The sequence below is a fragment of the Accipiter gentilis genome, chromosome 12, assembly GCF_929443795.1.
Source record: "Accipiter gentilis chromosome 12, bAccGen1.1, whole genome shotgun sequence".
NCBI classification, from domain to species: Eukaryota; Metazoa; Chordata; class Aves; order Accipitriformes; family Accipitridae; genus Astur; species Astur gentilis.
In genome coordinates, this window is record NC_064891.1 from 30,901,066 (window position 1) to 30,921,003 (window position 19,938).

Consider the following 19,938-nt stretch of genomic DNA (forward strand, 5'->3'; position numbering starts at 1 on the left):
AAATAATAAAAAAAAAAATGAACAGTTTGAAGAGGATTTGTTTAGAAACCATATGCTGTCCTATGCATATTTAAAAAAAACACAAATGAAAACACCCAAACCTTTCTGTGGCACAACAATTGACACTTTAAAGGATTTTTCACACCTCTGACCACATCTGGTTCGTTCAGAGGCTGCTCTGGATACAAAACAGATATGCTGTAAAATTCAAGCTACTTTACACCATAAAGTTGCCATTATTTGTTAACATCTATCTCTACTACTTTTTTTTAATTCAGCGTAACTTGCTGCATACTCAACCACAGAGACCTGACACAGTTTATTCAGCTCTTCTACTGCAGTTATTTCTCCACTAGCTGCAAGTTAACGGATTTCAGTGGATATCTGAACGCTGCCTCGTTTCATCTGGGCCTACCATGAAATTTTGAAAGGAGTCAAGTAACCTTGAACAAATCACCACAAGGAATTCACAGCTCCCATTGATGGCAATACTTTTTATTAGAAAGAATAACAAAGTGCTTTCCATAGTATTCATTTAATACAGAGTATTTAAGAAATATGATTTTTCCTTTTTATATGGACAGTTTTGATGTGATGATTTTTCAGTGCAAACAGGGTTCTCCAAGATTCTCCTACACGTAGAGTTTCTTCTCTGTACACAGTTGTTCAAGCACTTATGCATTTGGCAGGTGTGAAACAGTACTGAAGAGTCCATCCTTTGAAAAACAGCTGTTATGTAAAAAGCTTTCAGTATTTTAACACTGACCAACAGGAATTACATAATTTGTTGTTTAACACAGATTTAAGGGACATAATTCCTTCATACAGTCCTACACACAGATGCATAAAGGTGCTTTCAGTTCTATCAACAATAATAATCACATATACCAATATAAATAACATTATCAATTTTTACTATATAGACAACAGTGAAATTGTCTTTTTTTTTTTTATATTAACCACCTGCTTTTTAGCTAGGGACATCCTTTGAATGTTCGGTGCTTCCTCTGCCTTGGAACTATGTCTGGATGGAAGGAAGAACACAATACAAGGACTGTTCACCCATTCCCCTCTCACTTTTGGCACACTTTTACGATCAGATTTCTTTTGACGCACATATGCATCGTTTCACTGCATTCCATTTTCCAACTCTTTCTCTCCGATTCTGTCCTAGTCCCCTTTTTTCCTTGACTGCTCTTTCCTTTCCTGCAAATGACAGGAAAGTCATAGCAATAGCACAAAATTAGAACAGATGATTCAGTGCAAATTCTTATATACAGTGGAATGTATGAAACAGAACAGGTGAGGGGTATCCTCCATGCAATACGTTATTTTTCTTTTTTTCATTTTCAGTCAACCTAACTCCATTAGGAGGGCTATTTTTTCAGGTTTTTAAAAATGAAAAACTTCTGTGAAGGACAAGATGTTATTAAGTTACCCTTAAGAGAAACCATATAAATCATTCACTGTACACACTCCAAAAGCTACCTGTATACAAACATGGAACATTGAAAGAACAACTGAAACGACTTCATGAGTGAAACAGTCATAGTTATGCACATACTAAAAGGTAACATGCATATAAACAATGTCCTCACTGAACTTGTCAGTCACACCCTTGCTGCATTGTTCCCTATTCCTTATGTACAGAACAAAATCACCACTTCAAGGAAATACTACACGCCATCTCACAGCACAGTGTCTTTACACAAGAGTATTACTGCCACAAGGATATCACAGAAACACTTCTTCCTACAGGACAAAAAGAAATGGATGAGATCCTCTGAACAGTGACTTGACTGTGGGAAGAAAGGAAGGATTTTTTTTTTTTTTTTTTTTTTTTAAATGACAAGATGCTTTCATAGTACAGCCCTTATACAAGAGAAGAATACACAAAACCCCACCGTTATATCTATACAAATATGCAAAGGTGTAAACAGATGTTCTGCTTTCTGAGTTTCTTGAAACAAAACCAAAGTTTACCCCTAGGCACTTGTGAGTACAGAGCTCCTGCCTCTGAGTTTAGCCTGTACTTGCTGTTTGCTCTGGGGCTTCCAGCTGTGAATAAGCAAGCCCTGTATCCAGGATCACCTTCTGTTGTCAAACATTTCCCTGTCACCAGTGTAACTATTTAACGAGGTGCCACTCAACGCCGGCTGCCATCTAAACACACAGCTGAGCCTCAGTCCCGCTTGCCCGCAGTCCTGCCGGTCCAGCAGAGCATCTGGGATCCACAGCCAAGGTCATCGGAAGGTCTGGAGAGGAGACCTGGCTTCTCAGAAGGTAACTACACATCCGTTAGAAAAGCACAGAGACACGTCTACAGATGGTGTTTATAGGCACATAGAGGCTTTAGAGGAGCTGGGCCTTCACTGCCCTAAATAACAATTATTTCACTAACAGGAAGATCTGTAAGGACTGGGGCCAAGGGTCCTGGAAATAGAGCCCAGCAACCAACATGATCCATGCAGGCATAAAATCAGCCTTCAGAATCCAGTTGCAGGACTGGGAACATAAAGAAGCTCCCCTTAACTTCAAAAGTCTCTGGATAAGACAGCATTTTCAACTAATCTGTTGTTGATCTCTGCTAGTATAAAAATGTTTAGGAAAAAGTCACTGCAAAAGGTTAAGTAGTTTTCTGTAAATTTCACATCTTCTATTATATCTCTTTCAGTAAATGTATAATCGCACTCCACCATGGATGAAGTCAATTTTGCAATTAAGTTTCTTACTAAAAGTAATGTACAGCAAATATTAAATTGGTAGCCTATTTAGTAAAGATTCTGTCTCATTTTACTGTTTTGCTTTAAACGAGCAGGTTCAACTTGGAAATATTCAATACGCCCCTGGTGTGGCTCCTGGGGAGCCAGAGTGAATTTTGCACCTACTCTTGAATGTATATATCCTATCCTCTGATTTGTGTTGCGCATGATATGCACCTATAGATATGCATTTTTGTTGCCACACGTGGAAATCAATCAGTTAAGACTACTAAATAAAATGACCACCTGATTTCAACTACTTTCCTGCCTTGCATGAGGAAACAGGTCCGATTTGCTTATGTATGCACAGCTTCTAGCTTGTATTGGGTCCACGCTGCAGCAAATTAGGGAAGCGTTAAGAGATCTGGTCTGATACATATCTGGTTGTTCAGATGGTTCACACACGACCCAGAGGAAGCAGACAATATTCTAGCGTTGCCGTCTGGAATGGCAACTCTCCAACACTGCAGCTGTAACTACCTACAAAGTCCATGAATTATCCAAATATTTATCCCAGTATTTATCTTCAGAACAAGGGCTGGGGGAAAGAGCAAATATAAAACAAAAGAAAGAAAAATAGCAGCAGGAGCCGAGTATGTTTCCAAAACCAAGGCAGAGCTACATTAGACCATTTGGCCAATATAGGACTGCGATTCCTCCTAAACAACAGCTGAAGCCTTGTATGAAGTCACTAGTATTAGTATAAAAGCATTTTGCTGGCATAGCTTGTTTCCTGGGGGAAAGCTTCCTATAAGCTAAACTAACCAAAGGTGCTTTTGTGTTGGGAAGTTGTATTCACCTTATGAATATTTGCCATTGTAGGTTTGTTAGCAAACCTCCCTTGTGCAGATTTAGCTTTTCGGCAAAAACCTAGCAAATTATGCAGATTCAGGGAACAAACAGTACACAAGCTCCCCCCAACAGTGAAAGAGGACACTCACATGAAGTGTTCTCTTATAACCAGACAAGAGATTTTCACTATACAAAGCAAGAACATTGGGGGAGGGGAACAAAATCCAATCCTTGGACTAAGGCCCCAAGAGTGCTGAGAACAGTACATTGGACATCATTATATTTCAAACATCTCCTTTTTTGCCCTTCAAAGATGTAGTAGGGCACTGCTGACTTTGCTTAATATGCATAATTTTAGCACCCCTCACCCCAAATGTTGGAAGTTCAGTGAAATGCAATTTGAAGCATTGCAGCTTTTGATATGCCACCCATTTACCTAAACACATAAATCCACTGACATAGTGACAGTGTTGAAATACATAATTTGAACAGCATCTATAAAATTTTACTGTTGTACATAAATAATGACAAGGCACAGAACAGCAACCAGTCCAAGAGCTTGTAGGCCAAGAAACCAGAGCATCAGCCAGAAGAATATAATTATTACAGGTTCTACTATCCGTTCTCCAAAGTACATCCTTGTGAAGCCTATTCTGATAAGGCTTTTGTTCAGTTCGCCAAAGAGAGTCCCCATCTTTTTATAGTCATCTATTACAGGTTCTGTGGTGTGGTTTCTTGGTTCTTGCTGGACCTGCGGACAGAAGACAAAATTAGGAAATATGTTGTACAATCAATTCTTATTACTGTGATTCTGAACGAGTCTCAGCTGTTTCTATTCAAATGTGTAAAAGTAAGACATACGTGGTATAAAGCTACTCCTTAAATCAAGAAATTGAAAGTGTGTGACTTCAGTACAAAGTTAAGGATGACACTCACTTGTCCAGACTTGGGGCATCTGAAGTGATATTACAAACATATGACAGCCTGTCGCCCCTCCAAATGCCACTCTAGAGGGGTGAAGCTCTCCTGTAGGTCATACATCTTACCTGTCTGTGCAACGTGGATGTCAGGGCAACCAAAATGGAATTAGATGCTTGTAAGTTCAGGGAGGGGATTTGACTGAAGTAGATTTGTTGTAAATTATTTCCAGAGTATCTTCAGAACCACAAGAACAATACAAAACTATTAAGCATGAACTATTTCACACCAAAGCAAAGGGAACTGAAGGGCTGCTATCACCACTGAAGGAAGGGCACCAGACTCGACTGGGAAGAAGGCAAACATCCATTCCCACATTGGCATAGAAAGCTGTGAAAGTCAGGCAAAGGCAGACAGACCCAAGGACCGCACAGATGCAAAGTGGTGGTACAAAACAGCAAAGGGGATGGGAAACAAGTTCTGTACTGTTCCCCAAAAGAAAAACGATGGGGCAAATGCATAGGAAGGCAGAAGCACATCTTTAGATGAAGATGCCATATTTAAATATCACTGCAGAAAACATGTTACTGTTTCAACATGTAAACTGTAACTAGATTAGAGCTTGAAATCTCATCTCACCTTCCCCAGTGTCCAGAGATCCTTTGCACAAAACCTTATCGCCTTGTGTTTGGGTATGACAGGGAGAACACGCTTTCAAGATGATGAACACGAGTTTTCTAATCCTTCCATTAGGCAACAACGAAAACACATGCTGCAGCTACTCATCAATATTTCAGTCAACTGATCAATAGGTCCAACAAATTGCCTGCAAACTCTATGTGCAATTAGTCTACTCCTGGATTCAGAGCAAACATGTATCTTTAGTGCTTTCTTCAAGGATGAAAGCTATTCTCTGTCCCTGGTTATACAGCATGGTCTCGGTGGAGAAACAGACATTCCCTCCCACAGCAGTGCCAGGCTCTCCATTAGAGAGCAATAAAGTGAACTCCCATTCCCACGGAAAAAACATCCAGCAAAGACCAAAGGAAGCTCGTATATTTTTTCTAGGCCAGACTTTAGGCCACGATGCAGGACCTTCTGACTGAATGAGGGTTGGGCAAAGCACCACAGCCGCTACTGAAAAAAACCCCAACAAAACCCCTACGGTCCCTCAGCTGTGTGTGCTTGCGTATTTTTTTATTTGCTTATTCATAAAGATTTTGGTTTAAGCTTCAGTACTGAATCCCAGGAAGGGAGGGGTGCAAGCAGCCTAAACAGTAATGAATATCGCGTTCAGTTTTTCTGTGGCCTACACAGGAGCCTGGCTGTGGAGAACTGCAGTACTGCTGCTTCGCAGGCCCAGGTTGTTTTCTCCCCCTCACTGGATATGGAACCCCCAATTTTCAGCATTTTGGCTTTAGCTGTGCTTTATTTAATTCACGTTGATGCCTCGTTAATTCCAGCGTTTCAAGATTAGTCTCCTCGAGAAGGGCAGAGCCTCTCGTGAGCTCCTGCAGACTCGGCAGGGCAGGGGCCTTGCCACCCCGGGGACACAGCGTTATTACCGGAACGCTCATCCCTCCTCTCCCACAGAGCACAGGGAGACAATATTGATCACAACGATTAGGGAAAAGAGAAAGGATGTGCTGGGAAGGGAAAATATATTTGCTTGCTCCCTGCATGCAGAGACCCCAGGGAACACGTGCCTACGGGATGATGGCGGAGGGGCTCCGCGCACAGCTCGCATCAAGCGGCACGGAGACCACTTCTGAGAGAAACAGGCAACGTGTGCAGGAGAAATCACTGTATTTTCTAGCAAAGTAGCTTAGGCTTTGAGCCAGCGGCCAGTGCGACTAGGAGAAGGAAAACAAACGAATCACTTCTTTGCCTCTGGATTATTAATGGCACTCGGCAACGTCCTGGAAGCCTTTGCACAGAGCAAGCGGAGTGCAGCACTGGCAAGGAGACCGCCAGCAGACATGTGCCCACCAGCTCCGTCTCACCGGGCCAGCTAAACACGATTAACTGTACCTGTCCACGCTGACGACGTCTCTCCTGGTATGAGGCAGCTGTAAGACACGGGATTTCCCTAGCAGCCCCACTCTGCTTTGATAAGATAACAGCAAGAAGTTGCACAGAGTCTCTTAAGCAGGTTACAGAGTAAATACCACCTTACTTAGGCTGCCCAGGTATTTTTCATTTTTTTTAAAGCAAGACGTTATCTCACCCTCTCCTTCTCAAACAAGGTTAGATTCACAAAATCCTAAAGCGATCTAGGCACGGAGACTGACAAGTGTGTAAGTACAAAACAAGTGTCAAGTTATTTTTCCAAATATTTTCAAGAGCTTACAAAACCTTTCAGAATGATCATGGAAATTCTCAAGATTTCAAAGTCTGTTTCAGTTAATTCAGGCTGAGTATGTCTTGCTTCAGGCAACTCAGCAAAAAACAAGTGAAGCTTAGAACAGATGATCAGCCATAAAACACACATGACATATTTTTCTTTACTATTGCATAATATCTCACATGCTGGACAAATATGTTTCTTCAGAGGTGTAGCTAAAATAGTACCATTAGGGCAAACACCAATAATGTTACAATACTCCGAATTGCTAAAAAAAAAATTAAATAAGCTTTAACGTTGCAGGTAATAGTTCTCTCACCAATTTTCAGGGCGACAGTAGAACAGTGTACAGTCCTGCATCTGTGCCAGTAGCTCTCAAACCGTATCCTTAGAACAAAATACTTTTTTTTTTCCCCCAAAAAAAGTACTTTTCTACATGTTTTTAGAAATTGTCTGTCTTAACCAAGCACACAGTTCCCTGCTGACTCTTAATTTCCATAGAACTGTTTTCATAATAAATCAGCCTGAAGCTGGACAGACACTACCATAACAGAAAAATGCGGAAAGAGAAATGTACCCGTTCTGAGCAGTCCCTGCCTCCAAAAAAACAGAACTTCCTCATTTAAAAGCAAAAGAAGTTTCTGTTTCAAAGTTGGTAGTTTTAAAAATCAATGCCACTGCCTTGGCTTCGTAACGTTTAAGAATTTTTTGTGTATCAAGAGAGAGCGGAGGGAATTTCTTTACCTGCACTAGCCCCAGAGAAAGCGTGCTTTCAAGGCCTTTACAGCAGCTCTTCATGCGCTATGCAGGGGGCACCCCCAGACTTCATTTGCCTCAATGCAGGAGGGAACCTAAGAGAGGTCTGTCTACTTCATCTGCAGTAATTTGTTTGCCTGTCCTCACTCTTTGAAAGACAGGAGTGATGAGGAAGTTCAGAGGGGCTTGGGGAGCAGAAGTACCGCCAGAGATCTAGATCGATATAGATGGATGCCCAAAATGTCTCCTGAAAAGGGAGGAACAGCAGTACCGTCTCCCCAACTTCCCGCCCCTCCTTCCTCCAACTGGCTGAAAGACACTCACCAGATACAGACATATGGGATTATTCCTGAAGGCAAAAGGAGAATGGGACTTTCCTGTGTGAATGAAGCTAAAAAAGAATATATTAGAAATGCTGATTGCATTTGTTTCCTAACCTAATGTTTCTTATCAAATTGCTGTAATGAATTACTCGTTACTGTAATTTAAATTAATTATACATCTAAGTGATTTTATTTAGACATACTGGCATCATCAACACCCTTAGAGCAAATTACACTAGCAGATTCCTTTATACAAACATACAACCACTGTGCATGGCTTCATTGCCTCAATTGCCCTTTCATTTTATATTCCTTAAATGCTTTCATATAGTGTAATATTTTTTTTTTTGTCATTTAAAAATATTTCAGAGAATTGTAGAATAGTTTGGGTTGGAAGGGACCTTTAAAGATCAGCTAGTCCAACCCCTCTGCAATGAGCAGGGACATCTTCAACTAGATCAGGCTGCTCAGAGCCCCGTCCAGCCTGACCTTGAATGTTTCCAGGGATGGGGCACCTACCACCTCTCTGGGCAACCTGTCCCAGTGTTTCACCACCCTCATTGCAAAAAATTTCTTCCTTACATCTAGTCTGAATCTGCCCTCTTTTAGTTTAAAACCATTACCCGCTGTCTTACTGCAACAGGCCCTGCGGAAAAGCCTGTCCCCATCTTATACTCCCCCTTTAAGCTGTGAAAGGCTGCAATAAGGTCTCCCCGGAGCCTTCTCTTCTCCAGGCTGAACAACCCCAACTCTCTCAGCCTACCCTCACAGGAGAGGTGTTCCATCCCGCTGATCATCTTCATGGCCCTCCTCTGGACCCGCTCCAACAGGTCCGAGTCTTTCCTGTGCTGGGGGCTCCAGAGCTGGACACAGTACTCCATACTCTATTTCATATTTGGTTTCTATTTTTTTACTTTAAATTATTTAAAATTAAAAATGGAGTTATATAGAACAGAAAAGGAAGTGTCTGATCTGTCCTGTTGCTCAGCATGTATGCACAAACAATGTTCTTTACAAGCCTCCTGAAGTACCTGAGGGTTCCCACCAAGCACCCAGTTTTCTCTTGTCTTTTCAGATATTTAGTGTTATAAAGTTTCCCTCCCTACTCAAACTGGCACATTTGCATCAGCAAAGCTGTTGTCTGCTGTCTCCCACTGTTTACTGGCAGAAAGTCAGAACTTGAAGATCCACACTCTGAAGAACTTTACTATGGAAACTGTAACCAAATTTACCCAGCTGTTGTTATGACCAAAGGGCTTAGGGGCTTGGATGCTTTAAGGAGAACCACGATGTGCCCTCTCAGATGCAAGATGCCATAAAAGGACCTTTTTCAGAATTAAAGTCTCCGAGGAGGTTGCAGAGGAGATACTAAGCTCAAGTTCTGTCCACTTCCAGCACTGCTAGTACTCCTACATCCCTGAAATGCTTCTGACAAAAATTCTCCTGTCTAATTGAATGTTTTCCTGGACTAGCGTTAAAACAACAGAGAAGGTAAAGTCAACTCAGCATACTAAACCCAACAAACATCTGGCTGTGGCTTCAGCAATTATGTTTGTCATCAACATAACATGCAAAATTACGTGTGTTCTGACCACTGACTACCCTTGCTTATGGCAAACTTCCACACTCAAACTCACTGTTGCCTAAATTCAGGAAAGCACATGGTAAGTCACAAGCAGAGGCCGCTCCACACTGGTCTGACAGAAGGAACTTTTTCTTGCTTACCCCCTTCCTATCAAGGGTGTTTTGACCATGCAGAGAAACAGGAGAGCCCATCAGAACATACCCCCCTGCAAAGAATCCATCTTTGCAATGATTCATATGCTACTCACTAGGAAAGAAGGATAAAGTTAGCACTGAACTTTTCACAGTCATTTAAGGCTGATCCCTGTCTGCACCTCCTAAGTATAACGTAGCCAGCTCAAGGTCTTTTCCCTTCAAATTGCTGGGAGCACAAAGTTCCTGCCCCTGACCGTTTGCAGATCACACCAAGTAACTTTGCCAAGCCCTCAGAGGATGCAGAACACAAATGGATCCAAAGGGGACATGAACCTACCCAACACGCTTGGAAAGCTGTTCTCCTGTGGCTCATTGAAACAGCATGGAAGCACAGATTTAGCATTTCTTTTTTCTGCTATCAGCAACCCTAGCTAGCTCACTGAAGGACAGTATAAATGATGTCCTTACACAAAGACTAGATGTCCTTACACAGCGTTGCCAACAGGCTCTGCTTGGAAGTCCCTGCAGCTTCTCTTAGGGCCACGGCCGCTGCTGCAGCACTTCCCTTGGCAAGAGATGGAGCCCAGGGCACCCCACGCTTGCTGGATGTCGTGGATTTGCTGGCCACGTGCAGATCACATGTGACAAACCACCGCAATACCTGTGTGCAGGTGAATCTCTGCGGGCTCAGGGTTGCCAACCCTGCCAGAAGATCCTGGGCTTCCCAGGGCTCATCCTTGGACAGAGGTCTGAAAAGAGCGACCCTAGCTTGCTCCAGCAGCTGCGGCCGGTGCCTCCTGCCAGCCTCCTGGAAGAAAGACAGCCCTGCTTCATCACGCACCCCTCTGCCACAAGGCTAGTGTGATGGGTGAGGTGCTGCGGGGCCACCAGAAAAGGCAGCAGAAGGCTGGATGAATTGTCTGGGAGGAACACAAACTGAAGGGCTCTGAAGCGATCGCAATGATTCTCAGTACTGTAACCTCACCGCTGCACTAGGTTCCAGGCATTTCATCTGCTGAAGCAGCAGCTTGGTCCAGACTATTCCATACTTAGCCTAAGGATCTTGAGATGGTTTGTGTGGTTTGTGATTTTCTTGCATGTGTGGAAAGTCCTAAGTCACTGACTTGAGTGAAATAACTGGATGAAGTTCAACAGCCTTCATTCTGTGGGAGGAGGGAGTGGGTGAACATAAGGGACCTGCTCCACCTAAAGATTCAGGATGTTTTGTTAAAGAAAAAATAAAATCCATTCAACTACTCTGAAGGTACAAGATCCTTCAAAACAAACCAAATAATATCCGTCTTCCTATGTTTCATGACTAATGAATCGAAGAAACCCCAACAGTCTTCTGTTGCTCAGACAACTTGAAAAATTCCCACCCCGCGCTCAACTTGACAACAGCACCATGCCGAGTACAAGTCTATCGGCCTTCTCTCTTCTTACACCAACTGCCCAAAAGGCACATTACACAAATGTGAACTCCAGCAATGGAGGAGGAGAGTCCAGTGGACTGGGAAAATAACTGCTCTCCATGTAAAACCTTGTGATTTTACAGTTGAGTAGCTGCTGCTAGGCAAAGAAAGCAAAGAGAAAGAGGAGTGGGAAAAAGGTATCCACAAAGTTCATCTCCAACACTGAAAAGCAGCAGTGTCTCCAAATTATTTGTAACATGCTTCAGATCACAATCGGTCACATTTATAGTTATAAAAGAAAGAAAAAAGAGATGGCATATTTAAGAGAATTACTTCCACATTAGACAGAAAAGAAACCTCTTTTGAGTTTAGTAGCAAACACATGTTTAACAACATCTGAGACATTAAAGAAACGCAGGGATATCACATTTACATACCCACCTGCACATTTTCCTTTTTTTCAAGTAAACTGTTTCCCCTGCAGTATTTAACTGCTCTCTATTTCACTCCAGTCATGGTTATTTTTGCTCCAGGGAACAGGTGGTGTGTCTGATAGCTGAAGCCCATAGGCACTTAAATGTCAAAAAAGCCAGAGATGTGACTTTAGGAACTGAGAAACTGAAAAATACTCCTGTATTTTTGAAAGCCGGAACAATAACGTTCAGAAGAGAGCACCTCACAAAGTCATCTCTTTTTAGAGGATGCAAACTAAAACTGAAAATACTTCAAGCTCAATCTTACTGAAAAATATGAGAAGAAAGCGAGCAGATGACAGAGACCAGGATAGAAGAAACCACAAGTTCCCTCCCCTCCAAAATAAGAGCCCAACTTCTGTTGGGTGCAGACGGGGACACGTACCAGCCAAGACACAGCTACAGATATTTTATAGTTAGGTAAGTCCCAGAGGAACGAATTAACCAATCTCGCTGGTACCCTCACTGCCCAGCGTACCGACTGCCCACGGACCGGCTTTGGAGAGTTTCAGCAAACGGCAAGTTCCAGGCTGTTGCCTCCTGTTTCTCCGAACCGCAGGCTCGCCCCATCGCAGGGCTCCAGCACAAAACCCTGCGACGCATGGGTCGGCCGGGCGCAGGCTTTCTGCCTCCTACTCCTCCGCATATGCAAACCAGACAGTTTTCTTATTAGTAACACCTGGCACGTGACCGGGATTTCACCCTGCCTTCTCGTACTTAAAAGGATTTCTTATGTTTAATTAAAAGAAAGTGAAATTTGCCCAAGAAGGGCAAATAATTTTATTGGAATAAAGTTTCTGATTTTCTTCCTCTTCTACTACAGGAGGAAGAGAACAGTATCCCTTTGTGTCCTTTGCTAGCATGAAACTAACGATTAGTATTTGACCTTGTATATGTAAGCAGTAAAAAGATCTTGATACTCAGCCAACAGACTAGTAAGACAATAAAATTAATTTCAACTGTCTGGAGAAAAGAAAAAAAAGAGTTCAGTTCTCTAGGCTAATTTTAATCTGATATTTAAATATGAAAAGATTAATAGATTAGGAAATGAGGGGGGGGGGGGGGATAAAATCATACCTCACTTCCAGATGAAAAACAAGACAGAAAAAAAATAAGTTTAACTTGTTCCTCTGGGAGAAATAGGCAAATGCAAGAAAACTAGAAAAAAATCTTAATACCAAAAGTGCTTTACAACAGCTACCAATCAAAGTGACATACTTAGAGGGAGTTTAAATAAAAAATTGGAGAACAAAGATTGGGTTAAAGTTCATTTCACAGCAAGAATCCAGACACCATTTACAAAATAGAAACAAGATGTTTCTATAGAAACAAGCAACAACATAAGAAAAGCAACTGCACTGGATTCCCTTTAGTCTGCTTTTATGGCAACTCAAGTTTAGAATCAACAGTTGCTGGAACAAACTTTGAAATACCAGGAGCGGATTTATGTTAAGGAGATGAAAAGACTTTTCCAGATACTGAACTGGTGCATGTGCAGAGCAGAGACGGCTTCAAGAGCAGCAGAGGCTTCCCTGGATAAACTGTGATTGAGTCCCATGATTTCAGGAGTCAATTTCCCCACTAATGCGGCACCAGATGAGAAAGTGTCACAGACAAGAACCCAGCACGGGAGGGTCCGAGGGAGAGGAATCCTGCCTCTCCCCCCCACCCCCGTTAAGATCCGCTGCCTCTCTCCCCCATTTTAGGCTGCTCTTTACACTCCTCCTTCCCCTCCTGCTACTGTCCCTCTAACTCGATCCCACCCATGCTGCAATTTTAGATAGAGGCTAGATCAAAACCAATTTCTAATCCACCTTTTCCTTACACCTGCAACACTTCATTTCCATAGGATTTTGTTTATCAGGGTTCCCCCATTAAAACTGGTCAGCTTGACCCAGCAAAAGGCTTGCAATCCACCACCGTACGTTGAGCGTGGTATCAATGCACTGGCTTGCTGAAAACCAACAGCTGTTAATTTTGCCTTTTAAGGAGAATAAATTTCTATTCGCTTCTATCTCCAGAATACTTTTTGCTTTAAGAAAATGGGATCTTCACATTATTCAAGCAGCATGCTATCCTATCAGTTGTAGGTGCTACAGATACGTCTGACGGGTTTTTTGGTTGTTTTTCTTCAAATGCTGTCAAGCCTCAGAATACCCACTAATACTTTTTAGAAAGTTATTACCACTAATTATTTTGCAGCTATGAACCTCTGCAACAGAGTTAAATTATTTGTAGAGCCAGAACACATTTGGGATTAAACCCTCCCTGTCAGGTATTACTATTTTCGGTTCAGAAACAAATCCCAACAACTGCAAGCAGGAGAAACCTACAATTTTCAGATTATCTCAGTGTGGAATAAATAAGAAATAGATTTCTAGCCTTAGGCACTGTCATGGTTTAACCCCAGACAGCAACTAAGCACCACGCAGCCGCTCACTCACTCTTCTCCCTCCCACCCTGGTGGGATGGGGGAGAGAATCGAAAAGAAGTAAAGCTCATGGGTGAGATAAGAACAGTTCAATAATTGAAACAATAATAATGGAAAGGAAGATAACAAAAAGAGAGTGAAATATAACCCAAGAGAACCAAGCGATGGCTCACCACTTGCTGACCGATGCCCAGTTAGTTTCTGAGCAGTGATCCAGCCCCCCCCAGGCCAACTCCCCCCAGTTTATATACTGGGCATGACGTCCCATGGTCTGGAATACCCCTTTGGCCAGTTTGGGTCAGCTGTCCTAGTTGTGTCTCCTCCCAACTTCTTGTGCCCCTCCAGACTTCTTGCTGGCTAGGCATGAGAAGTTGAAAAATCCTTGACTTAGTCTAAACATTACTTGGCAACAGCTGAAAACATCAGTGTGTTATCAACATTTTTCTCATACTGAACCCAAAACATAGCACTATACCCAGCTACTAGGAAGAAAATTAACTCTATCCCAGCCAAAACCAGGACAGGCACCACAGTTTCCACACACACAAGTTTACTTTATAACATTCTTGGCCTCTACTGACTTACGACTGGAATGATACCGTTCCAGGCAACACAGCACCCATCCATCCTACAGTCCGATGAACAATGAAACATTTACATGAGGGATACCACAAGGCTGTTGCTATTACCCTCTAGTTTTGTTTCTGCTCATTCTTTCCGTGCTGGAGAAATACTAGTGATACTGGAAGCTTACTCAAAAAGTTCAGGACTTGAACTTCGTTAAGACACCCATACCTCTTCAACATAATTCTCAACGGAAAGCACCAAAAACCTTTTGTAATAGCTCCTCTAAATCTGAACCCATCTATTAGAAGATAAAATATTCCACTTACAGAGATAAAACGTCGTTCTAACTAATAATACAACATCAATTAAAAGGTGACTGTCTAAGCTAATTTATCTACTTGTGAATACACGTATCACATATTAACTCTACATTTAGACATTTTCTAAGAGAAGCATTGTTTTAGCTTAGCTGTTGGACAGCACTTCGGAATCTATGCATCCTAAACCAGCGCGAGGTGGAGATCCTGGCCTCACTGACGCAACTGGGAATTTTGCCATTGCCTTCAACTTAAGATTACAAGAGACTAAAACCCATTACTGCCTAGACAGACAATTTTCAGTACAGAAAACAGCCACAGTGCCACAGCTTTCAGGAACCCTGCCTGCTGTAACACAGCTCGGCTCCAAAGTCCCTACGGATGGACCAGGTGGTGTGTCTCCTGCTAACAACACCACACCTCATGCCCTAGTGTAATGCAGGACTTTTGCCTCCCTTTTTATTATTACACACTCGCAGGCATTCCACTTTTCTATTTTCATTTTGTCATTTAATTTATAGGCGTTGATGAGATTTAGACTGTAGTAACATGACAAAGGCTAACCTATTTTAGAAAGTGGGTTAAGGAAGGTGATTAGAGGTCCTTAACTCTAGCAATGTTGAAAATACAGGACAACTTGTGCGTCTAACTATCAACAGTTAGGAAAAAATTGTGAACTCGTAGGGTGAAGCAGCAACCTACTCCCGCGGCTTCAGGAGCACCCGAATCTTTCGGTGCCTCCACGTACCACTTGTGAACACCAGCAATGCAATACATTAGAGGTGGAAGAAACTACCCAGGTTCTGCAGCGCTTTGAAGACTGAAGTAAGCGCAATTATTCTCACCTTTGCATGCAAACTTATAAAGGATATTAATCACGTTATCATCCAGTTCAGCTTTTCAATCTAATCACTGAACTACATAATTCTACAGTCTATCGCAATCATGAATTCCAAAGGCTATGTATAACATTTAATAACATATCCTTCTATTCTTTTAAAAATGTACCTGGCAGTAATTTCATTAAGCATATCCTTGCTGACATAGTAATAAGCTTCAATAGAAAATTAAAGCCAGAGGGTTTGACATTAAATAAATAGATTTCTTTCCTACAGAGTACTCTCTTTTAAAAATATATTAAAGGGTATATAGAGTACGATTTTGGTCCTGCTTGTCAGGAAGGTATTCTTTTAGCATTATGTTACTAGGTATCATCCTACACAAACTGAGTTTATGTTGGAGGAAACGGGGAAAAAACAAATCACACCCAGGTTACCAGCCCCAGAGCGTCACCTAAAAAAACCTCTCAAAAAAGGCCCAAGGATTTGGTCTCACGCAGGCTTGGCTTTACACCAGCTGAGAGAACTAGGAATTTACACCATCGTCAAAGCAGACTTTGACCCATTTCTTCTGCATCGCGTGTAACACTAAGGTGCCGCACAAATTTATACTTCAGGAGAGAACACGAAACAGGAAAACACAGGCTGAGGACCTGCAGTTGCATTAACAGTGCAAACACCCTCAGCAAACACAGCAACAACACCAGGCCTACACGAGGGACTCCAGGTAAGGACCCAGCCTGGGAACAGGATTCCTGCCTGCCGGAATGGCAGGGTTCAGCAACAGCCCCTCCATGAGAGCAGAGAGGCCGGGCGGGAGGGCAATTATTTTGAGAGAAATCTGGACACATTCACGAAAGCAAAAAAGTGACAGCACGTGATTAGGCTTGATGACCCAGGAGCCCCTCCAAATCAAACTACGTGTCTGTGCTTCCCTTGAACAAGAGAAATCTGGGACTGTGACAGTCAAAGTTTGCAGCAAGTGTATGTACCGCTAACTCCACACCTAGCTTTAGTACTCCCCGCACATGCAAAAATAAAATACTCCCCTTTAACTATCAAATTATGGTTATTTTTATTGTTATACAATATTCACATTCTCCATGTGTATTAATAAAGGCCACTGATACTCCTTATTTCCAAATCTAGTTTATTATTTGTCCGGCTGCTGGCACCTCAGTATGCAGAAAAAATACTTCACGCTACGACAGTGCGACATTTCCAGTAAACAGGAAGGATTTTCTCTTTCTTCCTCATGGCCTATTTAAAATTTCTGCCTTGCTATCCTGATGTTACGCCCCAACTTGTCAGAAAGGGCCGCGATGGCTCCCTGTGCCTAAGCAAAGCGGGAAGAGAGTTTCTCAGCCAAGCGTGCCTGTGGCCACCCAAGCGGTACCTTTACCAGCTTCATTTTGAAATGTGTTTAGGCAACACTGGAAGGCAATTCTTTAGCCCGCGCCATCCCCTGAAACCACGCCACCACACACCTCACCGAGGGAGCCGCAGCCGTAACCTGCGGGGAGCGAGGAGTTTACAACCAGTTTCAGAACAGCAGCATCCGAGACGATCTGACACAACTTTTAAACCTCTCTTTTCAGGGAAGCCAGCAGCCAGAACCAGCGAATATTTCTGACTCTTCCCCCTGCGATATCCTGCAGAAGGGTTTGTGGACACAGAGAGGGGAACTGCTGCGCCTCTCAGCGCACCCGGCCTCACCTGACATTCGGGTACGGGCCCTGCTCTGCCCCATTTTTCTAGAAAAAAGGGCCAAGGCAGATGCACCGACTTACATAAATGGTCACCGAGAGAACTCTCAAGCACCAGTGTCTTTCAGAAGTGGCCCGCTCCTAGCTGTAACCTCAGGCAAGTACTACCAGATACTCCGCAAATATTAAGCTATTCTAGTGCGAAAGGGCTCGCTTACGGTGGACCGCGGACACGACCATCTTAAAAGATTTTTTCAGCAGAAATGATTAACAAATTAAACAAAACCGTCTGGAAATTACTTTGGGATGTACTCTAGCAGCTCTGTTTGTCCCTGTGCAATTATCAGCGCTAGTGCATTTCTCCCACTTAACCGCTCGAGGCATTCGGAGCGGATCATTTTTAAGTACTGAATATGAAAAAGGTCGTGTTCTTTTTGTTTTTTTTCTTTAAATGAAACGTCAAGAGAGGTGCATTAAGACCACTGCCTTTGTCTGAGCACCGGGAAAACGCTGTCTGCAAAACAAAGAGTGCGTGGAAAAGCCATTTTACGATTAACAACAGGGAACCGCACGCGGCTCCTTTCCTTTCCTAAGCGAAAAGCCCGCTTCCACCCACCACGCCATAAAACCGCATACCCCGAAGAAAGCAGGCAAGCCAAAACAGCGACTCGGCGTTTTTCCCCCCAATTACAACACACTCGATTTGACGAGCAATGAAAGGACCGAAATCTTGACACAGTCGAGCGAACAAGCGCCAAGTCTTTAAAAAGACAGGCCGAGAGCCGAACGACCGTGGAATTCCGGGGATGGCAGCGGCACCCCGCTCCCACCCTCTCCCACGCGGACTAAGCCCCTCGGAGGGGGGCGGGCGAGTACACTGGGGGTTACTCCAGCACCACGCGTGGGCAACAACCCCACGCAGCTCGCCTAAACCCAGGCGTTTACGGTTTTCTCCTGCCTGAAGGCGGGGGCGAGGCGCCGGGGGGGCGGGGGGGGGGGGCGGACGCCCCCCCCCCCCGCCCCCCCGGCGCCTCGCCCCCGCCCCGGTGTAGCCCCAAAACCTCGCCCCCCCCCCCCCCCCTTTCCCGCTGACACCCACCTGCTCCTCCGTACGCCGCCGGTACCGGGCGAACGTCGCCCCCGCTTCCCGCTCGCATTCCCCGAGGAGCGGCGGTAGGAGTTCCGCCGCCGAGCCCATGGCTCGTTGCGGGTCGAAGTGGAACCGCACGTTCCCCGCCGGTACCGCCGGGAGGGGCGGGGGGAGCGTCACGGGGTGCGGGAGGGCGGGGAGCGAGGGGGCGGCCCCTGGAAGCGAGGGGGGGGGGGGGGCGGGGAAGGGAACCCCGCCCCGCGCTGTCGGGAGGGGAGTCCGCTTGCTGCGGGTGGAAGCAGAGCGAAAGAAAGCAGAGCGAAAGCAGAGCGGAGCGAAAGCAGAGAAGAGCAAAAGCAGAGCAAAAGAAAGCAGAGCAAAAGAAAGAGCAAAAGCAGAGCAAAAGAAAGCAGAGCAAGAAAGAGCAAAAGCAGAGCAGAGCGAAAGCAGAGCAAAAGAAAGCAGAGCAAAAGCAGAGCAGAAGAGCAAAAGAAAGCAGAGTAAAAGCAGAGTGAAAGCAAGCAGAGCAAAAGCAGAGCAGAGCGAAAGCAGAGCAGAGCGAAAGCAGAGCAAAAGCAGAGCAAAAGAAAGAGCGAAAGCAGAGCAAAGGCAGAGCAAAAGAAAGCAGAGCGAAAGAACGAGCAAAAGCAGAGCAAAAGAAAGCAGAGCAAAAGAAAGAGCAAAAGCAGAGCAGAGCGAAAGCAGAGCAAAAGAAAGCAGAGCAAAAGCAGAGCAAAAGAAAGCAGAGCAAAAGCAGAGCAGAAGAAGAGCAAAAGAAAGCAGAGTAAAAGCAGAGTGAAAGCAAGCAGAGCAAAAGCAGAGCAGAGCAAAAGCAGAGCAGAGCGAAAGCAGAGCAAAAGCAGAGCAAAAGAAAGCAGAGCAAAAGAAAGAGCGAAAGCAGAGCAAAGGCAGAGCAAAAGAAAGCAGAGCGAAAGAAAGAGCAAAAGCAGAGCAAAAGCAGAGCAAAAGAAAGAGCAAAAGCAGAGCAAAAGAAAGCAGAGCAAAAGAAAGCAGAGCAAAAGCAGAGCAAAAGAAAGCAGAGCAAAAGCAGAGCAGAAGAGCAAAAGAAAGCAGAGTAAAAGCAGAGTGAAAGCAAGCAGAGCAAAAGCAGAGCAGAGCGAAAGCAGAGCAGAGCAAAAGCAGAGCAAAAGAAAGCAGAGCAAAAGAAAGAGCGAAAGCAGAGCAAAGGCAGAGCAAAAGAAAGCAGAGCGAAAGAAAGAGCAAAAGCAGAGCAAAAGCAGAGCAAAAGAAAGAGCAAAAGCAGAGCAAAAGAAAGCAGAGCAAAAGCAGAGCAAAAGAAAGCAGAGCAAAAGCAGAGCAGAAGAGCAAAAGAAAGCAGAGCAAAAGCAGAGCAGAGCGAAAGCAGAGCAGAGCGAAAGCAGAGCAAAAGCAGAGCAAAAGAAAGCAGAGCGAAAGAAAGAGCAAAAGCAGAGCAAAAGCAGAGCAAAAGAAAGCAGAGCAAAAGAAAGAGCAAAAGCAGAGCAAAAGA

The 19,938-nt window shown here is 43.9% G+C and overlaps 1 protein-coding gene across 2 annotated transcripts; it reads right to left on the minus strand.

The window, feature by feature from the left end:
* Window positions 1–474: 474 nt before the first annotated feature.
* Window positions 475–18,593, minus strand: FAM241A (family with sequence similarity 241 member A). Of its 2 annotated transcripts, XR_007507796.1 has the most exons (3): window positions 18,459–18,593; window positions 3,991–4,305; window positions 1,060–1,070 (listed from the first exon to the last, which is right to left on the minus strand). XR_007507796.1 is itself a non-coding variant. In XM_049815090.1 (2 exons), the coding sequence occupies exons 1-2, from the start codon at window positions 18,555–18,557 to the stop codon at window positions 4,060–4,062; spliced, it is 345 nt and encodes a 114-aa protein (XP_049671047.1). In that variant the 5' UTR covers window positions 18,558–18,593; the 3' UTR covers window positions 475–4,059. The 2 variants fall into 2 exon arrangements, 1 of the variants encoding a protein (XP_049671047.1); XM_049815090.1 differs by having other exon boundaries at window positions 475–4,305.
* Between the last annotated feature and the right edge of the window lie 1,345 nt (window positions 18,594–19,938).